This window comes from Crocuta crocuta, unplaced genomic scaffold, assembly GCF_008692635.1.
Source record: "Crocuta crocuta isolate KB4526 unplaced genomic scaffold, BGI_CrCroc_1.0 scaffold290, whole genome shotgun sequence".
Lineage (NCBI taxonomy): Eukaryota > Metazoa > Chordata > Mammalia > Carnivora > Hyaenidae > Crocuta > Crocuta crocuta.
The window spans coordinates 517,828-535,537 of record NW_027527429.1 but is presented as its reverse complement, the minus strand read 5'-3'; the positions used below and the strand labels follow the sequence as shown (position 1 = coordinate 535,537).

The 17,710-nt window shown below is 59.6% G+C and overlaps 2 protein-coding genes across 2 annotated transcripts in view; both read left to right on the top strand.

Annotated features, from left to right (window-relative positions):
* The window catches only part of PPP1R7 (protein phosphatase 1 regulatory subunit 7), a 25,673-nt gene extending 14,693 nt beyond the window's left edge, over positions 1 to 10,980 (top strand). Inside the window, exons 10-11 of the mRNA XM_077758260.1 lie at positions 10,494 to 10,733; positions 10,966 to 10,980. Of these exons, the coding sequence (XP_077614386.1) occupies positions 10,494 to 10,733; positions 10,966 to 10,980 (255 nt within the window). The remainder of the gene's footprint in view (positions 1 to 10,493; positions 10,734 to 10,965) is intronic.
* A 4,537-nt stretch (positions 10,981 to 15,517) lies between these two features.
* Positions 15,518 to 17,710, top strand: part of ANO7 (anoctamin 7) — a 26,484-nt gene continuing 24,291 nt past the window's right edge. Inside the window, exons 1-3 of the mRNA XM_077758251.1 lie at positions 15,518 to 15,616; positions 15,918 to 16,006; positions 17,100 to 17,211. Coding sequence (XP_077614377.1) covers positions 15,518 to 15,616; positions 15,918 to 16,006; positions 17,100 to 17,211 — 300 coding nt within the window. The remainder of the gene's footprint in view (positions 15,617 to 15,917; positions 16,007 to 17,099; positions 17,212 to 17,710) is intronic.

The window sequence follows — 17,710 nt, the reverse complement described above, 5'->3', positions numbered from 1 at the left end:
GCGAGCGGCAGCGCCGTCCAGCAGCGGGATCGCGGGCCGTGCCGGCATCGGCGTTTCCCAGACTCTGGGGATTGCGGCCCCCAGGAGGACGTGACGGGCCGGGTCTGTAGTGTGAGAGCTGCCTTGACCGAGCGCTTTCCAGGCCCGGCCGGGAGCCGGCGCGGCTCAGCGCAGGGGACGCAGGGGACACCCAAAGGGTCTCTGCACTCGGTCCCCTGGGCTCTGCCTCGTGCTTTCTGAGGTGTCCGGGTGTGGCCTGGGGTGCAGGGCCCCAGAGCCGGTAGGAAGGGGTGAGGAGGAGCAGGGTGTAAGGAGTCCTAGCTTCTCGACTCCTCTAAAGGCCTTGCACTTGCACGACAGTCACCCAGCCGAGGGCCTCGGTGTCGGGACCCTGTGGGCGTGCTCTCCTGACGGGCGTGCACTGCCTGTCCCCGGACTGGTGGCCCCTGCAGGGGTCGGGGCACGCGTTTCACCCTGAGGTCCTTGGAAGCGAGTGCTGTGCTGGGTGCGCCCAGCCTGACCGGCCTCGTGCAGAGTCTGAGGCCTGCCTCCCTTCCGGGGCCGTGCTGCCGACCCTGCTTCTGCCATCTTGAAAGCTCACCCAAGACTCTCCAGAACAGGGGCGCCTCAGTGGCTTAGTCGGTTGAGCGTCCAACTTTCGCTTAGGTCATGATCTCGCGGTTCGTGGGTTCGAGCCCCGCATCGGGCTCTGTGCTGACTGCCAGCTCGGAGCCTGGAGCCTGTTTCTGAGTCTGTGACTCCCTCCCTCTCTGACCCTCCCTTGCTCACGCTGTCTCTCTCTCTCTCTCCTAGAAATAAATAAAACATTAAAAAAATTAAAAAAAAAAAAAAGACTCCCCAGAACACAGGTAGCCTGCTGTGGAAATGACCTTCGCCCCTTCCTAACCACACTGGGGCTCGGGTCACGTCAGGTTGTGGTGCCAGAGCAAATCGGGGAGGTCAGAACCAGAGTAGAAAGATGGAAAAGGGGTGTCAGGCTGGGGGCACCAGCAAGCCACCATGAGCTTGGGGGGTCTAGTGTGCAGCCACCCTCCCCCCGCCCCCGAAGGGAGTTGTGTGTGTACAGCCGCCCCCCCTCAAAGGAAGGTGTGTGTGCAGCCGCCCCCCGCAAGGAAGGTGTGTGTGCAGCTACCTCCCCGAAGGAAGATGTGTGTGCAGCCGCCGCCCCTGCTTGAAGGAAGTTGTGTGTGTGCAGCTACCCGCCCCACCCCCACCCCCTAAAGGAAGGTGCGGCTGCCAATAGACTGGTTAGGGCAGAGCAAAGGGGTTTGGCTCTGGAGAGGCCGGGGAACCACGCAGAGAAACCACAGAGAAACAGAACGAGTCCAGTGGCAGAGGACCTGGTGACAGGGAAAGGGCTCCTGGCAGAAAATTTCAGGAGACGTTTGGGCGACCGGCGGGTCCTGAAGCAGGGTTTCTGAAACGTGCGATGCCTTCTGCGTGCCTTGCCAAGGGACAAGAGCTTGGGGTGCCGAGACCACAGGTAGGGGCCAGCCGGGCGCCCCGGCCATCGGGAGGGCAGGCAGGCAGGCTGGCACGCTGGAAGCGGGACAGTTCCCTGCCCTGTAACACACAAAACAGACGAAGACGGTCCGATGAGGCCAAGCCTGCGGTGCTTGGTGGCGTCCAGATTGCTTCCTCTTCTGATCTGCTGGCGCAGCAACCCTGTGAAGCAGGCCGTGTCACGCCGTTTTACTGCTGAGGGATTGTGTTCCAGGAAGGGAGGTTGCAAACCGGTAGCTCTCAGACTCTCCTGTGCTCATGTCACATGCAGGGTGTGCTTACCTATTAGCTGGTCTCGGAGAGAGAAGTAGGGAGCCAGGCTTAATAAATTTTTAATCACCCAAATTCTGTTTATTGATGTTCTATATGTCCTGCCAGTTACTGAGAGGATGTGGAATATCCCTGCCACAACTGTGGGTTTGCTTTCTTCTGTCAGTTAACCAGCTTTTGCTCCTTGTAGTTTGAAGGTTTTTATTGGTTGCGTACATGTTTAGGATTGTAAATGTCTTCTTGAAGCATCGTCTTTTCGTCACATGGAATGTCCCATTTCCTCACTGCCCTCTCTGTGCTAACCTGGCCCTGTGTCTTTCTCCTGTTACCGTTTCCATGGGCGTCTTTCTCACACATCTGTTTCTTCAACCTGTGTCTTCATAGTAAGTAAAATATCTCTCTCGTTGGCAGCACATAGGTTTTGCTTTTTTATCGTCTGACCATCTCTGCCTTTTAATAAAGTGAGGTGTTTACTGTACTTATGTTTAACACAGTTACATTTACCTGCATTTTGTGCAGTGGTTGGGTTTAAGTCCTGCCATCTTCCTGTTTGTTTTTTACTTGTCCCATATGTTCTTTGTTCCTTTTTCTCTTCTCCTGCCTTCTTTTTGGGTTCGAAAAACAACATTTTTTTGTAGTCTATTTTATTTTCACTGTTGGCATATTTGCTTATATCTGTACGCTTTTTCAGTGATTATTCGAGGAATCACAAAATAGATTTTTAACTTATCACAGCCTGCCTTCAAATAATATTACGTAACGTCACAAACGATGTAAGTCCCTTACGCGTGCGCTTACGGTCCTCTCCAGCAGCTGACGCCGCTCTGTGTTTTACTTCCTGTAGGTTATAAACCCCTTGACATGTTGCCGTATCAGTTATCTTTTAAGGAAATTTAATAACAAAATCCGCTTATTTTACCATTTCTGACATGTTTTAATTCTTTTATGTGGTTTCCATTGTGGCATTTCCCTTCCACCTGAAGAATGGTAGTAATTTTTTATTGTGTGACCTGCTGTAAACTGATTGTTTCGGCTCTGATTTGTCTGGAAAAGTCTCTTTAGTTTGCTTTCATTTTTGAAGGATGGTATTACAGATACACAATTTTGCTTTGCCAGTTTTGGGCGGTTTCTCCTACAGCACTTCGTACGTGTTCCGTTGTGCCTGGCCTGCACTGTTCCTGATGAGATTGTCGGTCATTCTCGTCCTTGCTCCCTTGTGTGATGTGTCTCTCTCCCTCCAGCAGTTTTTTTTTTTTAATAATTTTTTTAATGTTTATTGTTTTCTGAGAGAGAGACAGACAGAACATGAGACAGAGCAGAGGAGGGGCAGAGAGAGAGAGAGACAGAATCTGAAGCAGCTCCAGGCTCTGAGCTGTCAGCACAGAGCCCGACGTGGGGCTTGAACCCACGAACCGTGAGATCGTGACCTGAGCCGAAGTCGGACGCTCAACCCACTGAGCCCCCAGGCGCCCCCATCTCCTTCCAGCTGCTTTTCTTTGTTCTCCTGTCACTTTTATTTCTTGCAACTTGAACGTAATGTGCTGTTGAGCTTTTGGGATCTGTGAGTTTATAGTTTTCAAAATCAAATGCAGCAAACTTCTGAAAATAATTGCCTTCCCCTGCATGAGCTCTGGCCTCGCCCAGCTCACTGCTTGTGGCGGCTCGTGGCTTCTGGGCTTTGGCCAGTCCTGTAGTTTCACGCCACCGTCCACACTCAGTTGTCAGTCCAAGATTCAAGGGGACACCGGGTGCCCTTCCGGAGCTTTTTCCCACACAGCTCGCCCCCTCCAGAAACCCAGCTGCCTCTGCCTCCCCAAACCAGGTTCACTGGCTCCACTCAGTGTGGCCTCCAGACTCTGCTTGGGCTCCCCCTGGGGTCCACAGAGCACCTCCAGGCAGAAGGCCAGATGTGCAGCGCTCACCTCCCCTTGCGTCCCTGCTCTCGGGAGTCCCTGTCCTGTGTCAACTCTGGTCCAGTGTATGCAGACGACGGTTTCGTGTCCCCTGTCCCGCCTTCTGGTTTACGACAAAAAAGGCGAGTCCGGCTCCATCCTCCCCTCACTTGAGCTGGGAGTCCCGTTACTTTACGTGGTTTCTCACCTTTCTCTCTCACTCTCCCGCCGCACAGGAGCTTCACGGGGCAGCGGGGTCTCTCTGTTCGGCTCGCTCCTGCCTCCCCAGCCCCTAGAGGAAGCTTGGTTAGCTGGGTGGAGGCCAGCTGTGCAGGCGTGGGAGCTGAGGGTCGCTGTACTAAAAACGACTCCTAGGGGGCGCCTTGTGAAAACTGGGGTGGGGGGCAGAGTGTGAACAGGCATGTCGCAGAGTAAGACGTGACAGCGGCTTGTAGACACACAAAACATTTCCTATTTCTTAATTTTTAGAATACACTGTAGCAGCGAGATGTGGTGTTTTGGTGGTCAGGGTGACAAAGGCTTTGCAAGAATGAGGCCCGTGCTGTGGCGAGAGCTCTCTTGGGCGCCGGAGGGACTGTGCTCGACACACGTGTTCTTTTTTTTTTTTTTAATATTTTTTATTTATTTTTTAGAGAGAGAGAGGGCGTGAGCAGGGGAGAGTCAGAAAGAGAGGGAGACACAGAATCAGAAGCAGCTCCAGGCTCCGAGCTGTCAGCACAGAGCCCGACGCGGGGCTCAAACCCATGAACCGTGAGATCCTGACCTGAGCCGAAGTCGGACGCTAACCGACTGAGCCCCCAGGCGCCCCTCCCTCGACACACGTGTTCTGCAGGGCTTTCAGAGCCTTGGAACTTTCATGTCTAAGACCTAACAACACGATATGAAACTCAGAGATTATGTACAAAGATACATAAGTATCAAGATTCGGTGTTTTTTTAATTACAGTGGAAATAGCTCTGTTATATTTTCTAATGATAAAAGTATATGTTTGCTATAAAAAAGAATATGATTACAAAGAAGACAAATCTGTCTTTTCCTTGGTTTTCTGTGTTTAGTGTCACTTTAGAAAAGGTTATAAACCCAAAATTTATAAAAACAATTATCCAGATTTTCTTCTGAAACTTTAAATTTGTATTATTCGTACGTTTTCTCCAACTCAGGGAATAATAAGTAAATTATGATATAGCCACATGGTGAAATATTATGCTACTATAAAGCAAGGGTTTCAAATGACATTTGTGAAGGGGACTTAGTTACAGGAGAATGCTCACCATGTTGATGGAAAAGAGGAATGTGCCAAGTAAGTGGGGGCAGGTCCGGCATTGGGGGGGGCGGGATAGGGGCCCGTCTGTGTGTACATAGACGCACACAGAGCGAGGCCAGGGAGCCGCGCACAGGGGCGAGGAGCCCCGCTTTCCGGGTCACACGCATACAGCGGTTTCCTCCTTCTCCCTCCTCTTTGGTTCCTCTGAGTTCTCCATAGTGAGCATGTGTGTCTCTCACAACTGGAAACCAAAGCATGGAGAAGTACGTTCGAAGAGCAGCCGAGCTGAGCCTACGCCAGCACCTGCCGTGACGCCGCCGGCTCGCAGAGACGGAGACAGAACGAAACACTAACGATCGTCTTCCTTCTGTGGCGAGACCGTGCGGGGTTCTTACCTTTTTCCTTTCCTCCTTCGCTGTATCCCCCACTCCGCGGCAATGAGCACTTGTGTCCTGGGGAGGAGAAGAGAAGGGAGCGCACTTCGCGTGTGCTCGTCCACAGAGGCCCAGCGACCGAGCCCACCGGAGCCGACCAGGCAGGTTGCAGCGGGGTGAGAGAGGAGGAAGTGAAGAGAAACGCCAACGGTGAAGCAGCAGAAACTGGTCACCAGCTGGGGGAGAGGCGACGGTCACGGGCGGGGAGATGTGTGGGCCAAGCTAGGAGGCAGCCGTCGAGCTGGCGCTCTCTCGACAGCCCCCCCTTCACCGGTGCCCCTGGCTCCCAGCAGCTGGTGTGGACGAGCCCAGATACGTAGCGTGCTGCACAGAAGAAGCTGGTGCATGCATGTGTAACACGTGTGAACGAGAGCGTGTGCCTGTCTCCCTCCTTTCTGCAGAGAGAAGCCCCAGGAGCGTTGACCTGGGTAAATGGCCGCCCGTGGGGCCCGAGGGGACGGTGGAGGGGGTAGCAACAGACCGCGTCTTCTCTGAACACATCTGTGTACAGTTTTGGTTTTTGAAAATGCTTTGCACATTTTTTAAAAACATTTTTAATTTACGATTCCAAGTGGACTGAAACAAATGACTCACAATATTTCAAAACTACAATAACCACACAGAGGACGGTGATGCAGGAAACAATGCTCTGAGCAGATGGCCTTTGGGAGCAGAGTCCTCAGCACGGAAAAACTAAAGGATCTTGAATGTCCCTTGGTAGTTTTATTAGTAATGATATTGGTGTCAGAATTTTGAAGCTATTTTGAACATGTCACAGGATAGAAAGTATACTGATGTGAGTAGGACCCTCCCTAGCGCTTCCCTGTAACACGAGACAATAGGCGCAAATACAGTCAGACGAGCGTGGCCTGTCGTGTTGGACTTGGATCTGGGGCCAGGTGTGGGCGCGGAGGAAGGGCCGTCAGTCTTACTGTCTGGGCACAAACAGCCATGAGCACGGGCACACGTAGGGAGCAGCTGTTTCTAGACCGTGGGCTCGGGGTGAGCGCCGTGTCCACACTCTGGCCCTTGGCCGAGGGTGCTCGCCCCGCACATGTGGGCCCAGACACAGGGCCGCTGTTTCCCTGAGCAAAGGAAGCAGAAATCGGAGCTCGGGCACCTGGGGCTGACAGGGCAGGCTCGCAGCGGGCGATGGCCGCACAGAGACTGCCTGAGAAATCAGCCTGAGGGTCCCTCAGCCGAAGGGGCCGCAGGGGGGCAGCGGGCCTGGCGGAGGCAGCTGAGGACGCCAGGCCGGGCGCAGGGGCCGCACGCCCCAGAAGGCGCATCGTGGCCCGGCACAGCCCCACGTCGGGGGAGATGAAGCGCCTTCCCGGAGTCTGCGACCGGGCCGGCTCGGGACCAGGAGGCCCCGCCCGAACACCGCTTTCTAGAGGGGGACGGGGCCCCCGCAGCAGCCAGCGTGCAGAGGGAGGCAGGGAAGTGCGGCCCAGAGTCTCCACCACGGGAGGCGGTCGGTCGGTAACGTGTGCCCACGTGTGACCCCTGCCCACGAGTGTGCGTGGGCCTTGCTGACTCCCTTCCAGCGGGACACGGCAGAGGCCACAGGAGCTCACCCCCGTGCTTGGGCTGCGAAGAGGCTGCCCTCGGCCCTGGGGCTCCTTCTTGCTCTCCCTCTTGAACCCCGACCTGAATATGAAGTGACAGACACCCCTTCTGACGCCAGCGGCACACAAGGCACACGTCCCCTTTCTTGAAACGACCTACAGATGGGCAAAAGTAAGCGGCTGTGACAGCGTCCGGTTATTTACAAAACGTGCCTTGAGAATTCTTCCACGTCTCTGTTTTTAAGATGTCACTGAGTTTGGGAGACATTAAATGTAAATCTTCTATATAAATATCAGACACAAAAAACCATTATAATGGGAAATACAGCCCGTGAAGTTTGGGTCTTAAAGACCACGAGCAGCCTGCTGGGAAAGTGTCGAATGGGAATCTTCTAAAGCAAGATTCCAGCCGTGGATTCAGGCCGTGTTCATCATTGGACGCTGAAATCAGCGAAGAGCCAGGCGTCTGCCGTGTGTCACCCTACATAGAATTTGCTCATTGCAGAGGGCGACTGCGCCTCCAGCGTCATCCACGTGAGCAGACTGGCCGTCCCTGACGGTGGTGTGTCCCCCATGTGACCCGTCTGTAGAGTGTCTTTGGCAGAAATGCTCATTCTGCTCTAACCAAGCGTTCGGGCCTGACTCTGAGTTTACAGGAATCACAGGCTAAAGGAACATGCCAGGTGACGCCGAAAGGGAGCCACTGGGTGCATCCAAGTGAGGGACATTCCACAGGAAAGTTAGCTGGGTTTCTTCACAGTCCATTTCATTTGGCAGGAAAAAAAAATTGTGAGTAGGAGGTGGGAAACGTTCTAGGTCAAGAGACCAAAAATCGTACCTTCCGGGGAGATATTCTCTAAGAAGGATCACGCCCGCTCTGCCCCTTTCTGCCCCGTTGTAAAGAACACAGTGCGAAGCAGGAGGCGCAGTGCGTGTAACATCTTTGCCCGGCCTGGGGCTCAGGAGCCTCTGAAATGTGTATGAAACAGTACAAGTGAGTGGTTTTGCACTCCATTTGGGAGACACATGAGGGTAAGACTCTAAGAGTTACCAGTATCGAAGGCCTCGTCTACAGTGTTCTGTTGGTGAGGAGTAAAATTTCCAGTTCCGCGCTGACGGGACCCTGGAGGAGCTGCCGCGGCGGGCCGGACGCTGGGGTCAGCGTGACGCTGGGGTCTGGACTTCATGAAGACAGTCTCCCCCGCGCACTGGCGGCGTGTCGGTGTCCGCGGGCGCTGCGGCGTGCGGTGGGCAGGGGACAGTACCCGTGTATTTTGAAAACGAAGAGGACCCGGGCACACAGTGCCGCGGCTGGCTGCCCGCCCCCAGGCACAGCAGCACGCCCTGAGCCCGTCAGCCTCCCTCCCCAAGCTCCCCTTCCTCCGCTTTGCTCGACAGCCGTAAATATGGACTCCGGCCTCCCAGTTCTTCGGGCCAAAGATCTCTAATCTTCCTTTGTTTCTCCTTTTCTCTCACACATCACACGTAAGCCAACGTCTCCCCTCCCCTTCTGCCCAGAACCCAGCCTCTCTGCACCTCTGCTGTCACCGCCGTGCCACAAGCCACCGTCATCCCTGAGCAGCAGCAGCGCCGCCCTGATGTGCAGTGCTCTCCACTCGAGAGTGACCCGCTTAAAGTCCACGGCCCTCCCAGGGCCACCATCTCGCTTAGGCGTGAGAGTCAGAGTCCCACCAAGTCCCCATGTCGTGTCGCTGCCGAACCCCAGCTCCCAGACAGAGCCTGGGACGTGGGAGGTTCTCCCGCATTCCCCCAGATGCCGCGCCGCCGTGTGAGTGTTTCAGACCCGAAGGCAAGCCAGTGCCCCACAATTCCATGCAGACTAAGGTGTGCTCAGCGTGGAGCACTTGAACCCCCACTCTGCCAGCGCTCCGGCCGGGGGGCCGCAGGCGGGTCCCTGGACCGGCTCTGCCTCCCTCCCACTGCACGTGTGGCCAGCTCGTGCTACCGCCCCTGTGCGGAGGTGAAAGTGGCCACGCTGTCCCCTCCGCCCACCCCGGCTCCCCCTGCTGCAGGTTCCTGTCCTTCGGGAGGAGCGCCCCTGCTCTCTGCCTGTGTGTGCAGAGGCCGCAGGGCGTGCTTGGGACTGGGGGGTCAGACCAGCAGGCCCTGTGGCTGGTGTGGCACCCCCTTGTTGCTGATGCCTACGCCCCTTGTTTAAACTTCACCGGGGGCGCCGCTGGCTCAGTCGGTGCAGCCTGCAACCCGATCTTGGGGTCACGAGCTTGAGCCCCACGTGGGCTGTAGAGATTAAATAAAAATATAACTAAAGTTCCTGCCATCCAGGATGCTGACGAGCAGTGACCTGCTGGAGCCCGTCTGCCCTGCTTGTCAGAGCCCACGCTCTTTGACGTGGCGTGGGAAGCGTGAAGTCGGCCACAGAAACTGGCAGACACGACCAATCGGGGCTTCGCGATTTCTCTTGGAGTTGGGTGCTGGGACTGCCTGCGGGGTGCGCCCCTTCTGAGCCCTCTCCTCCACGTCCCCCGGGGGGAAGCTCACCTCTCTGAGCCTCCTGTCTCGCCCCCCACGGAGGGGCCACCACCATCCACAGGACAGGTGTGGACTGAGCGTCGTAAGCACATGCTGTGACGGGCACTCTAAACCCAGAGGCCCGCATGCCCCGTCTGGACAGTGGCTTAGAGAATCCTTCCCGGCTCTGGCGGGTCCCGCCCAGGTGGGCCGCGGCAGGGTCAGGAGGGTGAACTCTAACCTGCTTTGAGCCTGTAACTCAGACTTCTGGGCCCCTCGTCCAGGGCCATATCCTGGGGCCATCGCGCCGGCCCCGCGAGATGAGCAGTGGCGGGGCATTTACATCACAGACCCCAGCGAGGGGCGTCCCAGCGGGACACGCCAGAGGCAGCTTCGGGGACAGATGACGTTTAGCCAGCGTGGCCCCGGCCCTGCTGACCGTGTTATGGGCAGAGCGCGCCGTCAGCGTGGGGAGGACGGCTGAGTGGAAACCCAGCCTACTGTGGCCCGTCGCCGAGGGGGGGCTGTCCACGCTGCTGCTTTGGCCCCTTCTCCACTGATCTTAACTTGGATTAGCGCCGGGCGCCTGGGGCCCAGTCCGTTAAGTGCCCGACTTCAGCTCAGGTCACGATCTCACGGTTCGTGGGTTCAAGCCCCACGTCGGGCTCTGTGCTGGCAGCTCAGAGCCTGGAGCCTGTTTCCGATTCTATGTCTCCCTCTCTCTGACCCTCCCCTGCTCACGCTGTCTCTCTCTGTCTCAAAAATAAATAAACATTTAAAAATTTTTTTAAAAAACCTTGGAACAGCCCGTTGTGGTGACGTGGCCCCGGTTGTGGGCGTGCACGAGAGCGGTCCCCGTGCGACGCTGCTGGCGGGTGGCCAGGAGGTGCGGGGTGGTGACGGGGTTCCGTGAGGCGCCGCAGAAGGCGTGCTGCCGCGTCACACTGTCCCGAGTGGCCTCGTGCCCAGATTGGGGGGGGGGGCCCTCCCGTCCTGCAAGCGCTCTAACGCGTGTGTGCGTGTCCTCCAGATGAACGACAATCTCCTCGAGAGCTGGAGCGACCTGGACGAGCTGAAGGCAGCCAAGAGCCTGGAGACGGTGTACCTGGAGCGCAACCCCCTGCAGAAGGACCCGCAGTACAGGCGGAAGATCATGCTGGCCCTGCCCACCGTGCGGCAGATCGACGCNTTCTGGTGGTCGTCCCACCGTGGTGTCCCCGCCACGCCCGTCTCCGCCTTCCTGTCGGGGGTCTCGGCCCTCCTGAGAGGGGTGGGCTGGGGGTGTGAGGGCCGTGCCCCGGGTCGGGGCGCTCGGGGCCGCCTGGCTGCCCAGAGCTGTTTGGTCTTATAGACCAGCTGCTGCCGGCCTCTTTCTAATTGCATGTATTTAAAAAACAGAACCGTGGGCACAGGATGGCCCCACCCTGCGCGCTGCGCCCCTCGAGGCTCCCTGACAGCGCCCCCGCTGACCGCGGCACGGGCCACACCACCTCGGCTCTCAGGGGCCGGACCGCTAGAGGAGACGCCTCCCAAGCGCACGGCTGCCCAGGTCGCTGGCCGTGCGAACCCGCCTGAGTCTCTGTAGAGAGCAAGACCTTCTCCAAAGAGCCCACCTCCTGGCAGCTGCTGACGTCGCTGCCTGGCCTTTCACCATCGTGTGGGCCTGTTTCTTAGAAAATTTCCGTGGACGGTCACCCAGGGTCTCTCCGGGGCCTCAGATTTCCCTTCTGCAGAAAGAACACTGCAGGAGTCATGGTCACCAGGGTCCCTTCTCCAAGGTTCTAGAGCTGCCCTGTCCAGTGTGGGGGCCACTCACCGCACGTGTGGCTGCTTCAGTTCAAACTTAAATTTGTTAAAGTGAAATAAAAAGTCAGTCCCTCGGTTGCACTTGCCACATTCCAGGTGTTCAGTAGCTCCGCCTCGCTAGGGGGACCCGTTCCCATAGGCACGGAGAGTTCTGGAAGGCCCCGCTCTGCACAGAGTAGCCTGCACAGGCCGCTCTGAGAGCCAGGGAGCAGGTCAGAGATCTCCCTCCAGGTGACTTCTACCAACAGTCGTAAACCTGCCAGTTGTTGGCCTGAAGGTTAAGGTCACGTCTAGTTCCCGACTCCCTTCACCAAGATGAATTGTGTGGCCTGACCCAGTGAGCGCCTGCCCACTGACAGCAAACTGCAGGGCAGGGGTTGGGAGGGCACGGCCCCGGACGTAACAGAGGGAAGACAGTTGAGACACAAAGGCTCAGGATTTGACCCCCCTGCTGGGAGATCTCATCCCCGAGATCTCATCCCGAAGCTGCAGGCCGCACCCAGCGGGGCCGTGGTTCACGAAGACCCCTTTGTCTTGCCTGGGCGTGACACACGCCCCAAAAAAGTGCATGATGTGAGCCACGAGGTCACCGCATTTTCACCCGGGAGCTAGAGCGCGGCGGGTAGCGGCAGACCACGCACACGTCCACCATGACCCGGAAGGAAAGGAGCGATCGTTTATAAACAGTGCGCGGGAGCCGGGTGCTGAAAGTAGCTGCGAACAGGACAGGTTTCTCCTCGCCGGTAGGCAGGGAAGCCCAGAGAGCCCCGGGCAGACAGGGCAGTAAGGAGAAAGGCCTCAGCAGGCGCGTGCTGGTGGGCATGAGGTGGGGACAGTGCCCCGAGCCGGCCCAGCCCCACTCACTTCCGGCCTCTGTGCTTTAACAGACGCGGGAAACAGGGTGGATGGGGCGGGAGCATGTGCTGCAGCCGGCACGTCCCAGGCGAATCGCCATTTGAGCATGAGAAGCTCATTGAACCTAAGGTCCACACCGAACCGTGAAACTCGACAAGAGTCGAGGGCGGGGGCGCCTGGGGACTCAGTCGGTTAAGCGTCTGACTTCAGCTCAGGTCAAGATCTCACGGTTTATGGGTCCGAGCCCCGCGTTGGGCTCTGCTGGCAGCTCGGAGCCTGGAGCTGCTTCAGTCTGTGACTCCCTCTCTCTCTGACCCTCCCCTGTTCATGCTGTCTCTGTTTCTCTCTCTCTCTCTCTCTCAGAAATAAATAAAACATTTAAAAATTTTTTTTTTTTAAAAGAGTCGCAGGAGGCAGTTTCCTACCAGATCCCGGAAGCTGCAGCCCAGGTTGGGGAGTCCTGGCCGCGGACGGCGCGGGGCAGCAGCACTGTGTGCAGGACGCCACCCCTGCACGGCCGGGTCAGAAACCTCAGAGTGAACGGGGAGACGGGCGGCGGGAGGAAGGGCAGGAACACCTCCTGAGCCGCATGGGGGAGCGCGCTTGACGGCCAGAGCGCAGCCTCAAGACACGGTTCTGATGGGTTCGTCTATGCAAAACTAAAATCCCTGTAGAGCACGGAACACCACCGGTAGACCAGACAGCAGCTGAAGAGACCTGCTCCCAGCGCTCACGGCTGGCAGAGGCCTATTCCAAGAGCCCGCTGGAAACCCGCCAAAGGCGACAGCAGGCAATCCAGGGAAGGCAGCGCGCCCGGCGGCCACCCCCAGCGCCCCCAAGCCCATTGCCAGAGAGGCGCACACGGGACAGGCCACCGCCATGCACTACCCAAAATTAGCTCAGGCAGAGAGACCCCAGGGGCACCCTGAGCCTCAAAAGCGCACCCAAGCTGGGTCTTTGGCTGCAGTAAATGTTCTTCAGCTGAAGAACCCGAGGAGGCCGCTGCCCGGAAACCATGTGTCCTTGAAGGAGGGCGTGCGGGGGTGCGCGCGGACAGGAGGGCTCTCAGATGTGGAGGGAACGTGGGAAGAGCCAGGAACGAGCAGCAGCCGGGAAGCCTGCTCGCGGTCCAAAACAACCCGAAGCAAAGACGCGGCCTAGGAGGCAAATTTGGAGAGAGATGGGGAGGGAGGCGGGGAGACGGGGAGGGCAGCACCGGCACCCGGGCAGAGGTGGCCCTATTAATAACCCCACGGGGGAAAGCGCGGCTGCGGTGGACACCTCCACCCCTGTCCAACCCCGTTCCCTCTTTCAGGTACTTGGGATCATACAGCGGTGAGCAAAACGAACCTTTATTTTTCTTGTAAGACTTTGTAAAACCCTGTCCTTGTAAACGTCCAGCAGGCGGGGCGCTGATCAATCAGCAACCAGAAGACAATAGATAGACGCTGACTCCACGTTTGGAAGAGACGTGCCTTTTGTCAGGGTCACTGGCAGCATGGATGTGGTGACCTTGCCGAGGGGCAGAACTGGGTCAGACCCACACTAGGGGTGGGGGAAGCAAGCCAAGGGGGCAGCAGAGAGGAGGAGGCAGAGCGGAGGGAGCGGAGAGTGAAGCCTGGGGCAGAGCATCCTGGAACCCCCATCCCTGTGCACTTGGGGGAAAGAGCCTGGCTTGGGGAGCAGGCTCTTGCGGGGCTCCAGCAGCCTGCAGGGGAGGCGCACAGAGGCAGAGGGAAGCAGGGAGGCCTTCCTGGCAGGGCAGGTACCCTGAGGTCAGGGAGGGGCAGAGCAGGAGGCAGGCACGCTGGACACCACGGTGGTGGTGTCCCACTCTGCAGAGGGAGTGTTTGGGGGAGAGGCGGGTCTGGGGAGGCTCCTGGGAGGCAGGGGTGAGTCCTGGGGGCAGGGGTCGAGTGTGCGGACAGCACATAGGATACAGGAAGCCCGAACCATTCGCGGCCCGCCCCTCAGACTGTGAGCAGGGCGGGTGACTGAGGAGAACAGAAGAGCCGCCCAGTGGCTGTTGGGAGCAGCAGCCTGCCCGCCGGGAGGGGCGCGTTTGGCTGTAAACCGGTCGCTCAGATCTGCTCCCTGTCCAGGCTGCCCCACGGCCGGGGTGGCCCGGTGGCTCCGGCCACCCTGAGGGGAGGTGCAGGCCTGGGGGCTGCCCCCGCCTGCCGGTGCCCTACCTCCCCGTCCTCAGGAGGCAACGAGGGCCTTTGGTGAAGCCGTAGTGGGAGGTTCCCCCCACTTCCACCAACGTTTTTTTTTTTAATATTTTTATTTCTAGGAGAGAGAGAGAGACAGCGTGAGCAGGGGAGGGTCAGAGAGAGAGGGAGACACAGACTGAAACAGGCTCCAGGCTCTGAGCTGGCAGTCAGCACAGAGCCCGACGCGGGGCTCGAACCCACGAACTGCGAGATCATGACCTAAGCGAAAGTCGGACGCTGAACCGACTAAGCCACCCAGGCGCCCCAGCCCACCAACGTATTTTTAAATGTTCAGCTAACGAATATAAAAAGTTCTAGTCATGGGGCACCTGGGTGGCTCAGCCGGTTAAGCGTCCGGCTTCGNCCTGCACGTGGAGCCTGCTTTCTATTTTTTCTTGTTTCTTCTTAATTTTTAAAAACTGCAAGAGTAACGCAACTTGGAAAAATGTCAAGCCAGGAAACGTTGTATAAAGTAAAAATCCAAGCTGTCCGTGGGGTGAGTGCTCTTACAGGTGTCCCACGTGCACGTGGCCTCCACGGCTGCAGCCACGGCCTGCACTGCCCCCCGCAACCTGCCCCCACTGCCCTGCTCAGGCGCCCCTCCCTGGGGCCGAGAGCAGAGAGCCGGGAGCCCCTGACAGCCGGCCCCTCCCGGGACAACGGTCTGCAGTGTCTGGCTAGAGCCCAGGGTCAACTTATGTCAGGCTGAGAAAACCCTGTGCTGTGCCAGACAGAGGTCCCGTGGGGTCAGGCTGAGTTCCCCCCCCCCCCCCAGCGTGTGCTTCCCGTCTCCACCTGCCTCATCTCTTTCCTGGGCTCTGGGACGCCCACAATGCAGTCAGTACACACTCAGGGTCTGTGTGGGGACAGCTTGACGCTCAGGCTCAGGGGGTCCCCGCTGTGGCTGGGCCCTGCCTGCGGGAGCCTGACCCGCTGAGCTAGGTCTCCCTGGGAGTGGGGTGGGGGTCAGAGATGCAGCCAGCACAAGGGTGCAACTTGGGGGTTTCAACAGGCACCTGGTGGGGAGGGCTGAGCCTAGGTGAGTGGGCTCCTGGGGGACAGGCCCAGGCGGAGAGGGGCCGGGAGGGCCGGGGCCCCCCCTCCCTGCAGGGAGGCGGACCCTGAGCAGATGTGATAGCCTGCGTCACACCCAGGAAGTGGCTCTACCACCTGGGCCCCCATGCCCACACGGGCACCCCGCCAGGCTGAGATGACAGTGGCCCGCATCTGTGGCTGCCACCTCTCCCTAATGCCCCGCAGCTGCAGCCCAACAGCTGACGTGGGCCCTGACATCCCTGAGTAAACAAGGGCAGAGGAGGAGGGGTGGCCCTTGCGGGGGAGCACGGTGGTATTTGCATGTGTGCTGTGTGAAGGCTCTAGGAAAATGCGCTGCCTCTGTTTGCAGACTCGGAGCCCCACACCCCCTTTCCAAACAAAGGCAGATCCCATTTCAGGAGCTGGGGGGACCTTGCCCCCGTCACTCTGCTTCCGGGCCCGTTCTGCAGGCGAGGGGAGGACCTGTGAGTGGCCATCCCCCACCCCCACACCGGGCAGGGTCCCTCCCAGTTCTCTGCCTGCAGGTCTGGCCCGGACTCAGCTGCCCAGACCAGGCTTATGCTGGAAAGTTGGCCATGACCTCGGAGGCCTCTTCTGGAAGCCGCCGCACCAGGTGGGATCCTAATCCAAGATGCAAGGGCCACAAGAAGGAGGGAGGGGAGAGGGACTCTGGGGAGGGGGGTGAGCACCCCCAGGCCATCAGGGCTCCAGACGCCCCGGGCTGTGGGTTGAGGCTCCAAGGCCTGCCGGGCCCTGGGGGATGAGAAGGGCCAAGCGCTCAGGGAGTGAGGCTCTGGGCGGGGCACCTCCCGTCGGAGGGCACCTCACGCTTCCTGACATGCGGTGGAGCCACCACGGAGCAGGGCACTGCTGTGGCCTCATCCCCGGTCCCCGTCCTCGGCACAGCTTGCTCAGCTCAGGGGAAGGCTGCTGGCTGATGTAAAACTCCTGAGGCTTTCCCCCCACAAGTGCCCCGTGGCCCCGGTCACCACGCCATGCCACGCCCTGCCTCGGGGTGTCTGGCACCTGAAATGCTCCGGGCTCACACCTCTGCCTCTCTGGACCTCAGGCTGTCTGGCCTGGATGAGCCCTCCCTGCCCGCCCCCTGCGGCCCCTCGGCCCTCAGCCCTCCCAGCCTCCATGGGCCTCGTCGGTCGTGCCGGGGCGGACGGCTGGCTCCGCTCCAACCCCCCTTCTGGGCCACACGGTTCCTCTGGCTCTTTGCCCACCTGTCAACTGGGACAGTGGGGTCTGTCCTCCCCACAGAGGGGTCCCGGGGCCGGATGGGGGGCACGCAGGGGCAGCATGGCCAGGCCAGCCTCCCCGACGGGTCCAGACGCCCCCCCCAGGAGGAGCCGAGGCCTCGTGTCTATTAAAGGTCACCCCACACTCCTCCTGCTGGGGCCAGAGCTGAGCCCACCCCACGGGCCTCCCCGGCCCCCGCCACCCAGGCAGAGCTGGGAGGGAGGGAAGTGCGTGCGGGACAGGTGGACGGACAGACAGCTGCCGGGCCAGGCCTCTGCCCCTCCCTCCTTCCCCCTGGCCTGCCCCTGGGGGGCCTTCCTGTGCTCCCAGGGGTGACGGTGCAGCCTGGCAGCCTGTGCCCTCGCCTGCGAAGCGGGTTCACGTGGGGCGCGCGGCGGTGCGGGGACCGGGTCTCACGCGGCCGCCCTGCCCCCGTCCCCGCCCGGTGCTGTGAGGTGCAGGAGCGGGAGGCTACGGAAGCAGGCCCCGGAGGGGGACAGCACCGTCCTGATCGACGTGGCCCCCGGGGCCGAGGAGGGCCACACGTACGGGAGCACAGCCCCCACCTCAGAGGTAAGGCTCAGGAGCCCCCTGCCTCCCCTCTGTGACCCAGGCCCGCCGTCCGCTGTGGATTAGGAGGTCCCTCCCTACCTGGGCCTGAGCCCCCAGCCCCCGGCTGGACTCAAGGACCCTGAAGACAGTGGCCGCAGCCGGGGCCCCGAGCCTGTGGGCAGACGCGGCGCCCGCAGCCCCCGCCCCCGCCCCAGGACCTCCCGCGCCCTCCAGCTGCCCCAGGGCTCCAGTCAGGTCACCCCCCGGGGAGCCAGCCCTCGGGGACACGCAGACGACCCGGGGAACAGGCTGGGCCGGGCAGGACGGGCCCCGGCCGCAGGAAGGACGGCGAGAGGGAAGTGTGGGGCGTCCGCGGAGATGCCACTGAAGACGCCGTGGAGCGCGCCCCCGGCTGCTCGGACGTGCACCAAGTGGGGGGGGGCAGCCCGAAGCCTGCTCTCTCCCCACGGCCCCTGCCCCACAGCAGGGGTGAGGACGGCGGCTGCCTCCACGGCGTTTT